Source organism: Gadus morhua, chromosome 13 (genome assembly GCF_902167405.1).
Source record: "Gadus morhua chromosome 13, gadMor3.0, whole genome shotgun sequence".
Lineage (NCBI taxonomy): Eukaryota > Metazoa > Chordata > Actinopteri > Gadiformes > Gadidae > Gadus > Gadus morhua.
Window position 1 is genome coordinate 2,853,816 of NC_044060.1, and position 11,346 is coordinate 2,865,161.

The 11,346-nt window shown below is 41.8% G+C and overlaps 2 protein-coding genes across 2 annotated transcripts; both read left to right on the forward strand.

The window, feature by feature from the left end:
* The first annotated feature begins 1,311 nt into the window (after nucleotides 1–1,311).
* On the forward strand, nucleotides 1,312–3,697 carry LOC115556753 (lysozyme g-like). Its single transcript, XM_030374033.1, has 5 exons — nucleotides 1,312–1,725; nucleotides 1,923–2,003; nucleotides 2,142–2,347; nucleotides 2,666–2,804; nucleotides 3,187–3,697. The coding sequence occupies exons 1-5, from the start codon at nucleotides 1,713–1,715 to the stop codon at nucleotides 3,315–3,317; spliced, it is 570 nt and encodes a 189-aa protein (XP_030229893.1). The 5' UTR covers nucleotides 1,312–1,712; the 3' UTR covers nucleotides 3,318–3,697.
* Nucleotides 3,698–7,985: 4,288 nt separating this feature from the next.
* On the forward strand, nucleotides 7,986–10,371 carry LOC115557862 (lysozyme g-like). Its single transcript, XM_030375996.1, has 5 exons — nucleotides 7,986–8,399; nucleotides 8,597–8,677; nucleotides 8,816–9,021; nucleotides 9,340–9,478; nucleotides 9,861–10,371. Exons 1-5 carry the CDS (start codon nucleotides 8,387–8,389, stop codon nucleotides 9,989–9,991), a joined length of 570 nt encoding a protein of 189 aa, XP_030231856.1. The 5' UTR covers nucleotides 7,986–8,386; the 3' UTR covers nucleotides 9,992–10,371.
* The last annotated feature ends 975 nt before the right edge of the window (nucleotides 10,372–11,346 follow it).

The window sequence follows — 11,346 nt, forward strand, 5'->3', positions numbered from 1 at the left end:
GAAGTCATTAAATATGAGCGTGTGAGAGGATGAATCCTCTTGAGGTCATCTCGGAACACTCTTCGTCGGAGCAAAGATGCCCCCCTTCTTCCCCCCGCCCCAGGGGAAAGAAGGGGGGTTAGGCCGCTGCCCTGCCCCTCAAATTGCCCCCGCCCCCCTAGTTGGGCTCAACGAGTCTGACTTTCCGGCGAGTCGGGGCAACCTTCAGTCAGTTCGGGTTTCCCTGCAGAGACCTTTGGCTAGCAGATATCTACAAGATAGAAAGGGTCATGTGGAACCAGATGATCTAACATTGAATCATGGTCCATCAGTAATCTTACAACAAAGCGTGTCACTTCACAAATGCGAATAGATCAGCATTCAATGTCAAACTGCATACCATGAAAACATCATAAATAATGTATAATAAGCACACAGCATTTAGATAAGCATACAGAGAAGGTCTTATCTCGGGTCCAAGCGGTCACCTGCTTTGTTGGTGATTCAAAGTGAAACTATCCTGAGTAAGTATCATTAAAACGCCTCACATTTAGGCAAACACATAGTATACAGCTTACAGTAATGGTCAGCTGAAGATGTAGTGCTTGGAGACCCATGGCATCGACCTTTACACCTGACTACGTCTAAGACTTAAAGAGAAACCAATCTAATTTAAATTATAATGAGGGATTTTCCTCAAATATGATCAGCAATCCATTAAAAAAAAATTATATATAATATATGGATATGAAAATGTCAACATATCTATATATATATATATATATATATATAAGCAATATCACGCGAGAGGGAGTGCGTTGCACTGAATATCAGCACGGCTGTGGTTCGGTCGTACGAGGCCGTAGGCCGAGTGCCGAAGATAATCACAGCCGTGCTGATGTTCCCTACACCAGCACGACCTCGAGTGTGATATTGCTTTTATACAACAGTTCTACAAGCACCATTAATTAGTTAACATTTTTTTGTTTATTTCATGATTTATTTGGCTCCGCCAACACAAATAGTTCCGCAACTGGACTAGGACTGAAGCGTTGCCAACTAACACATAAACACACTCGCTAGCTAATAAATTAACGGTACAGAACATAAACAGCGGAGTGATACATGTTAAAAGTCCCAGTGCTGTTATACTCTACATCAGCACTCACGGAATGCTTCTTGTCCAATCAAATTACTTGGTCGGAACTAACAGTTGTGTAAATATATATATAAATACCAATTCCTTAAATTTGAATCCAATCTGTTGCAATTCATTTTACCAGTGGTCGTGATGGCTTTTATACCTAGAGTACATTACTGGGTTGGGGGAGGATTCCTCACTGGTTTACCACACTCTTACCACGTGCTGTTTCATGAGAAGAATTATGAAAACAATGAAGACTCTTTCAGCACCAGAGCTAGCCTTCATCAGGGGGAGAGCGAGAGGGGGGAAGTTTAGTTTATGGCAATGTTTATGAGCAGAACACAGTGTTTAATGGAAGGAAGGTCCATCTCGTTAATGTCTGTGATAAGGGGGTCCAGAAGATACTCTCTCTATATTTCTTTATCTTTCTTTCTCTCTATCTATCTTGACCTCTACATGTGACGGCTGTCTTTGACAAAGAGTGAAACCAAAACTATTTGAAAAAATAAGTATTTAATCGTCGTAGACGAGAGAAAGAAGCAGAAACACCCAAGACGTCTCTACTTCTGCAGCAAGGATCTCTCGATAGATGTCCAACATGGGTAAGAATTTTAAAATGCTCTCAACCTGAAAACTATTGGAAGATTATTTTTATTGTCTAAAAAGGTTTATTTTTTTAATCTGACATCACACAATTAGACATTAGTCTAAACAACTATTGAGGTCAACATGATTCGAGTGAATGATATATATGTTGATAATATTGTCAATAATATTGTCATCAACTGAACGTGTCTAGAGTACGGAAACATCATGAATGTTGAAACATCTGGAGCGTCCAGCAAGACCGCGATAGCATATGGAAACGGGCTGACAGGCGGTAGGTGGCCGCTGTTCCACATACCGCCGTACAATTACTGGGTTCCACATAAAACCATTCTTTTTATTGAAGAGAGAATCATGTCGTGAACGTTGCACTGCCCAAGACAGTACTGTAAACATATTATCTTCCCCAAAGGTGGTGTACAGGCATCGGAAAAAATGGCTAGCGATGATTTGGATCGTATGGAGTCATATAAAACCATCATTGGGAATGTGGCGCGCAAACATGATGTTGACCCAGCTCTCATCGCTGCCGTCGCCTCCAGAGAGTCCCGGGGTGGTGCCGCCATCTCCGGCACCAAGGGTTTGGGGGACAATGGTAATGGCTATGGACTGATGCAGGTAAGAGGGCTACATTTGTATTCGGCTGCTATCACATATTATCATGTCAAGGGTCTGATGTGGTGTGATAAGTCCATTTCACTGATCATGACACACAGTTCTAGTCTCAAACAGCCCCAGTATTTATGTCTAGCATCTACAATTCTATGAATATAATAAGCATAAAACCTTTAGTCCTAGATGGACAGAACCATCCAAAGCCTGCCCAATGGCAAATATGTTATTTAATTTGAAATTAATAAGTGGTCAATAATCAAATGTGACCTGATAACGTGTCTACGGTTGTGATATTATGCAACATGGCTTCCTCCTATACAGGTTGATAAGAGATGGCACCAACCAGGAGGAGCCTGGGACAGTGAGGCTCACGTGGACCAAGCCACTAAGATCCTGGTTGATTTCGTTCCAGTTGTCCAGAAGAAGTTCCCCAGTTGGAGCCGTGAAAAGCAACTGAAGGGTTTGTCTCATTCATTAATTATTATTAGTTCCTATTCTGACCACACACCCCCTCCACTCCTACAGAAGAGGAAGAGGAGCAGAAGAGGGGAATATTTTTTACTTAGCTGCCAAGGTGACGGCCCCTCCCCCTCTGGTCCCTCCCTCCTTATGTTTCTCGGCCAATGGGAAGTGTTGCATTTCGGTGTAAAAATCGGAATAGTCTCATGCAGAGACAGGGGTAGTAAACCAGAAGAGATATTCTCACAGCGCCTTTCACTCGCTAATAGCTGAAGGACGGCGATGCCATTTTGATGAAATTACACTGAAAGATTAACTCTCAAATCGTACAGCGCCTTTAATCTACATTCTGCCTAAACTCTGTCCCTTATCTTTCACCTCAGGAGCGCTCGCGGCCTACAACATGGGAGAAGGTGTCCTCGACAATGCCGATGTGGACCGTATTACCACAGGCAACGACTACTCCGCTGATGTCGTTGCCAGAGCCCAGTATTTCAAACGAAACGGGTTTTAGCGATGTCCCTCTTGAGCAACCTTCTGTATCAAATAATAAATTATTACAATCATGTTTTGATTAAATATGATTGTTTACGTATAAGTGTGCATGTAGTAGTCGACATATAGGCCAATGGGTTGTCAAAAATCTGCGTTGCCTACTTTGATTCACTCCTAATCCTCACAAAGTGGATCTCGTAATTATTTTCTTGCTCTACTCTTTACGTATTACGTAATCATTTGTGGCAAGATGGCTTTTCTAAAATATGAAAAGAAAGTTTATAAATATGTGACCGCTTCAAATGCCATTTTGAAGAAATACCAACACAATCATATCATTCGAATCATATCTGTTCTAAATATATCTGTTCAGCATTCTTAATAAAAGTGTGGATTTCATGGCGTGCTTCCTCACTACGCGACAAGGTCAAAAACGTGGTGGTGATGGATTTTATATCTAGAGTACATTACTGGGTTGGGGGAGGATTCCTCGTTGGTTTACCACACTCTTACCACGTTCTGTTTCATGAGAAGAATTATGACAACAATGAAGACTCTTTCAGCACCAGAGCTAGCCTTCAGCGAGAGGGGGGCACACACACCATAGGGGCCATTTCTTTCACACTTACGATAAGTTGTGTGAATGGCAATGTTTATGAGCAGAACCCTGTTTAATGGGAGAAAGGTCCATCTCATTGGTGTATGATAGGGAGTCCAGATACATGGTTCAGCAGCCCCCACTTGCTTTGGCCAGAGTTCATCACCTTGATATTTCCTATCACAACAGCATTTTGATGAGCTTTTCAGAGTGAGAGAATCAATTTTGACCACAATGTGTTAATGAGCTTAAACTTGGTGTCTTGTGTTAAAAACGACTGTGCTTCACATCCTGACGATGGTATACTGCCCTACAAAGGCAAAGTGCAGTAACTACGCCAACATTGAAACTGAGAAAAATGCCTTCAAAGTTTTCATACTGGCCGGCCAAACCTGTTGCAGGTACAATAGTGGTGATACTTTCAATTAATACCTTTATAGGAAGAAAAATAGTTTGTCTTGTGTTAAAAACGACTGTGCTTCACATCCTGACGATGGTATTTAGCTGTGCCACTTTTCAAATTACTCAAATATTAGCTATTTTTAGATAATAAACTAAATTAATTATTACTACTATTAATTCAACATGCTAAATTAGGCCTTTTATTAGCCATATTATTGCACAACATTAATTATAGGCTGCTCACAATATAATTGATCGAAAAGCAGGAGCGGACTCCATATCGCCCTCTAGTGGATGGCCACCAGCGAATGTAATGGGTTGTTTGGTCAGTGCTGTCCAAACTTGCATTAAGGTGTGGTTGGTGCTTCATAAGTTAGATATTTGACGGCAAATTTAAGACTTTTTTTTTTTAAAGTTGAAGTAACGGTCCTGTAGTTGATATACAGACACTGCCTTCAGGATTCACACCAAGGAATTGACTACTAATGAATGCTGAGTGGTGTGTTGTTTAAAGGGTTGTGACACCAAAAATGCAAGTTTGTGGTCGTAAGAATTTTTAATTTTGTTTCTCGACAGTTGAATGTTAAAAGAAACCCTTAAATAAAACTCAATTAAAACCAGACAGAGGCGTATCATTATTTAATAATTTCATAGGCTATTATTAAAAACATTCTGCCCAAATTATTTTATAGTGTGTAGCAAACACAGGCACACTTTGAAGATGATAAAATCAGTTTTGCTATATTATAGACAAAGATTAAAACGCACAAAAGTATCGTTGAGAAAAACACACTCCTCGCCATCCCCCTCCTTCCTGGAAAATAAACAAAACTATTATTTTCCAGTTTTTTTGATCCGATCAAAGAATTCACAGTGCAGTTAGTTAGAAGCAACAATTGTAACAAGTTCCCAGCTCTTAGCTCTGGAGGTCAACAGGAAGTGCATATGCTACGTGGGAGGCCATCGTTAGCATTACAGTTGGTACATAGCAAGTGTTAGCTAGCTTAACTAGCGTATCGTTAGCCTTCTGGATGCAATGGCGACAAACCAAACAAGAGACAAACGAACGACTTTAAAACCGAATCAAGGTAATCTGGACGGATGAGCAGTTGGCCAATGTTACATTAAGGTTTTACGTTTACATACAAACGCTCAACATCACTATGGCTTCTGTTTTATCGGGATTAAAGAAAATACATATTTGGGGTTTCTATTCATAATTTTTATGGCTAATTATCATGTTCCTTTGAATAACTTAGATTTTGTTTCCTATGGCTAAAGTATGTTTAATTTAAAATAGGCATGTCTCAACAAGAGAGACATGCCCGGAGGAACACTCTGATGACAGAAGATGAAGAAGAAGAAGAGTACCAGAAGCGTCTTCATCTCTATTTATCTTGATGGCCTTTCAGTGACAAATCTCAGAGCCTCTTTACCGCTGGCGAGGGAATCGAACCAGGGACCATGGACGGAGGGCGGGAGGGAGTGAGGACGGGGAGAGGTATGGGGAGAGGGGCTGGGACGCCCCCAGCTCAGCTCATGTAGGGGTACTTCCACTCCTTCAGCGGGGCGAAGGTCTCCTTGACGACCTGCGGCGACGTCCATCTCAGCACGTAGTGACGGCCGCCCGGCTTGTCGTTGGTTCCTTGGGGAGCAAGCAGAACCAATACATAAATCAATCAATCAATCACAAGGACAGACATTAATTTGGACATGGCCAAAGTATTCGCAGTGTCTGGGATGTGTACTGCTTGTGTGACAGGTTAAGATGGAGATATTTGCATGGGTTACAAATATCTCCTTTCCTTTGGTAAAAGTTGGTGAGGAGTCACCTATGCTGAAGGCGGCTTAAAGGTTGCATCGAGGCACCTTTCCTAAGCATTTTTAGAATTCAAACAACCTTTCCTTCGAGTACTTCCGGGTCATCTTGTTAGGAAAGGAAATTTCCATGCAAGAAACAGAATCCGTAGAGGCCCCGGGTGGCGCTAGTATCGTTGCGCTAGTCCGCCTCTCCCACACATTCGCGCTCTCAGACGTTGCGTGTTGAATCGGACCGACACCGCCCATGCTGTTCCAGAAGCTTGGACCACAGCTAAACACATTGAACAGATTTTTTCCCAAACCCATCCCAGTCTCCCCAAACATTTCAGATGGCGGGCCAGTGTGTTCTGCGCTTAAGGGACAAGATAAAAAACAACAAACATACGAGGGAACAAAGTAGTGAACGTTTACGGGGATATTCTAATCAGTGAATGAGGTGCAGGTGGGACAATTGTGACAAGGACGCACAGGTGATGGGGGTGAAGTGATCTAAGGACATCTGGTGGAAAGGGGGAGGGAGCACACTAAAGAGCACAAAGACAAAGTCAGATCCTGACATGAAGTCATTAAATATGAGCGTGTGAGAGGATGAATCCTCTTGAGGTCATCTCGGAACACTCTTCGTCGGAGCAAAGATGCCCCCCTTCTTCCCCCCGCCCCAGGGGAAAGAAGGGGGGTTAGGCCGCTGCCCTGCCCCTCAAATTGCCCCCGCCCCCCTAGTTGGGCTCAACGAGTCTGACTTTCCGGCGAGTCGGGGCAACCTTCAGTCAGTTCGGGTTTCCCTGCAGAGACCTTTGGCTAGCAGATATCTACAAGATAGAAAGGGTCATGTGGAACCAGATGATCTAACATTGAATCATGGTCCATCAGTAATCTTACAACAAAGCGTGTCACTTCACAAATGCGAATAGATCAGCATTCAATGTCAAACTGCATACCATGAAAACATCATAAATAATGTATAATAAGCACACAGCATTTAGATAAGCATACAGAAAAGGTCTTATCTCGGGTCCAAGCGGTCACCTGCTTTGTTGGTGATTCAAAGTGAAACTATCCTGAGTAAGTATCATTACAACGCCTCACATTTAGGCAAACACATAGTATACAGCTTACAGTAATGGTCAGCTGAAGATGTAGTGCTTGGAGACCCATGGCATCGACCTTTACACCTGACTACGTCTAAGAATTAAAGAGAAACCAATCTAATTTAAATTATAATGAGGGATTTTCCTCAAATATGATCAGCAATCCATTAAAAAAAAATTATATATAATATATGGATATGAAAATGTCAACATATCTATATATATATATATATATATAAGCAATATCACGCGAGAGGGAGTGCGTTGCACTGAATATCAGCACGGCTGTGGTTCGGTCGTACGAGGCCGTAGGCCGAGTGCCGAAGATAATCACAGCCGTGCTGATGTTCCCTACACCAGCACGACCTCGAGTGTGATATTGCTTTTATACAACAGTTCTACAAGCACCATTAATTAGTTAACATTTTTTTGTTTATTTCATGATTTATTTGGCTCCGCCAACACAAATAGTTCCGCAACTGGACTAGGACTGAAGCGTTGCCAACTAACACATAAACACACTCGCTAGCTAATAAATTAACGGTACAGAACATAAACAGCGGAGTGATACATGTTAAAAGTCCCAGTGCTGTTATACTCTACATCAGCACTCACGGAATGCTTCTTGTCCAATCAAATTACTTGGTCGGAACTAACAGTTGTGTAAATATATATATAAATACCAATTCCTTAAATTTGAATCCAATCTGTTGCAATTCATTTTACCAGTGGTCGTGATGGCTTTTATACCTAGAGTACATTACTGGGTTGGGGGAGGATTCCTCACTGGTTTACCACACTCTTACCACGTGCTGTTTCATGAGAAGAATTATGAAAACAATGAAGACTCTTTCAGCACCAGAGCTAGCCTTCATCAGGGGGAGAGCGAGAGGGGGGAAGTTTAGTTTATGGCAATGTTTATGAGCAGAACACAGTGTTTAATGGAAGGAAGGTCCATCTCGTTAATGTCTGTGATAAGGGGGTCCAGAAGATACTCTCTCTATATTTCTTTATCTTTCTTTCTCTCTATCTATCTTGACCTCTACATGTGACGGCTGTCTTTGACAAAGAGTGAAACCAAAACTATTTGAAAAAATAAGTATTTAATCGTCGTAGACGAGAGAAAGAAGCAGAAACACCCAAGACGTCTCTACTTCTGCAGCAAGGATCTCTCGATAGATGTCCAACATGGGTAAGAATTTTAAAATGCTCTCAACCTGAAAACTATTGGAAGATTATTTTTATTGTCTAAAAAGGTTTATTTTTTTAATCTGACATCACACAATTAGACATTAGTCTAAACAACTATTGAGGTCAACATGATTCGAGTGAATGATATATATGTTGATAATATTGTCAATAATATTGTCATCAACTGAACGTGTCTAGAGTACGGAAACATCATGAATGTTGAAACATCTGGAGCGTCCAGCAAGACCGCGATAGCATATGGAAACGGGCTGACAGGCGGTAGGTGGCCGCTGTTCCACATACCGCCGTACAATTACTGGGTTCCACATAAAACCATTCTTTTTATTGAAGAGAGAATCATGTCGTGAACGTTGCACTGCCCAAGACAGTACTGTAAACATATTATCTTCCCCAAAGGTGGTGTACAGGCATCGGAAAAAATGGCTAGCGATGATTTGGATCGTATGGAGTCATATAAAACCATCATTGGGAATGTGGCGCGCAAACATGATGTTGACCCAGCTCTCATCGCTGCCGTCGCCTCCAGAGAGTCCCGGGGTGGTGCCGCCATCTCCGGCACCAAGGGTTTGGGGGACAATGGTAATGGCTATGGACTGATGCAGGTAAGAGGGCTACATTTGTATTCGGCTGCTATCACATATTATCATGTCAAGGGTCTGATGTGGTGTGATAAGTCCATTTCACTGATCATGACACACAGTTCTAGTCTCAAACAGCCCCAGTATTTATGTCTAGCATCTACAATTCTATGAATATAATAAGCATAAAACCTTTAGTCCTAGATGGACAGAACCATCCAAAGCCTGCCCAATGGCAAATATGTTATTTAATTTGAAATTAATAAGTGGTCAATAATCAAATGTGACCTGATAACGTGTCTACGGTTGTGATATTATGCAACATGGCTTCCTCCTATACAGGTTGATAAGAGATGGCACCAACCAGGAGGAGCCTGGGACAGTGAGGCTCACGTGGACCAAGCCACTAAGATCCTGGTTGATTTCGTTCCAGTTGTCCAGAAGAAGTTCCCCAGTTGGAGCCGTGAAAAGCAACTGAAGGGTTTGTCTCATTCATTAATTATTATTAGTTCCTATTCTGACCACACACCCCCTCCACTCCTACAGAAGAGGAAGAGGAGCAGAAGAGGGGAATATTTTTTACTTAGCTGCCAAGGTGACGGCCCCTCCCCCTCTGGTCCCTCCCTCCTTATGTTTCTCGGCCAATGGGAAGTGTTGCATTTCGGTGTAAAAATCGGAATAGTCTCATGCAGAGACAGGGGTAGTAAACCAGAAGAGATATTCTCACAGCGCCTTTCACTCGCTAATAGCTGAAGGACGGCGATGCCATTTTGATGAAATTACACTGAAAGATTAACTCTCAAATCGTACAGCGCCTTTAATCTACATTCTGCCTAAACTCTGTCCCTTATCTTTCACCTCAGGAGCGCTCGCGGCCTACAACATGGGAGAAGGTGTCCTCGACAATGCCGATGTGGACCGTATTACCACAGGCAACGACTACTCCGCTGATGTCGTTGCCAGAGCCCAGTATTTCAAACGAAACGGGTTTTAGCGATGTCCCTCTTGAGCAACCTTCTGTATCAAATAATAAATTATTACAATCATGTTTTGATTAAATATGATTGTTTACGTATAAGTGTGCATGTAGTAGTCGACATATAGGCCAATGGGTTGTCAAAAATCTGCGTTGCCTACTTTGATTCACTCCTAATCCTCACAAAGTGGATCTCGTAATTATTTTCTTGCTCTACTCTTTACGTATTACGTAATCATTTGTGGCAAGATGGCTTTTCTAAAATATGAAAAGAAAGTTTATAAATATGTGACCGCTTCAAATGCCATTTTGAAGAAATACCAACACAATCATATCATTCGAATCATATCTGTTCTAAATATATCTGTTCAGCATTCTTAATAAAAGTGTGGATTTCATGGCGTGCTTCCTCACTACGCGACAAGGTCAAAAACGTGGTGGTGATGGATTTTATATCTAGAGTACATTACTGGGTTGGGGGAGGATTCCTCGTTGGTTTACCACACTCTTACCACGTTCTGTTTCATGAGAAGAATTATGACAACAATGAAGACTCTTTCAGCACCAGAGCTAGCCTTCAGCGAGAGGGGGGCACACACACCATAGGGGCCATTTCTTTCACACTTACGATAAGTTGTGTGAATGGCAATGTTTATGAGCAGAACCCTGTTTAATGGGAGAAAGGTCCATCTCATTGGTGTATGATAGGGAGTCCAGATACATGGTTCAGCAGCCCCCACTTGCTTTGGCCAGAGTTCATCACCTTGATATTTCCTATCACAACAGCATTTTGATGAGCTTTTCAGAGTGAGAGAATCAATTTTGACCACAATGTGTTAATGAGCTTAAACTTGGTGTCTTGTGTTAAAAACGACTGTGCTTCACATCCTGACGATGGTATACTGCCCTACAAAGGCAAAGTGCAGTAACTACGCCAACATTGAAACTGAGAAAAATGCCTTCAAAGTTTTCATACTGGCCGGCCAAACCTGTTGCAGGTACAATAGTGGTGATACTTTCAATTAATACCTTTATAGGAAGAAAAATAGTTTGTCTTGTGTTAAAAACGACTGTGCTTCACATCCTGACGATGGTATTTAGCTGTGCCACTTTTCAAATTACTCAAATATTAGCTATTTTTAGATAATAAACTAAATTAATTATTACTACTATTAATTCAACATGCTAAATTAGGCCTTTTATTAGCCATATTATTGCACAACATTAATTATAGGCTGCTCACAATATAATTGATCGAAAAGCAGGAGCGGACTCCATATCGCCCTCTAGTGGATGGCCACCAGCGAATGTAATGGGTTGTTTGGTCAGTGCTGTCCAAACTTGCATTAAGGTGTGGTTGGTGCTTCATAAGT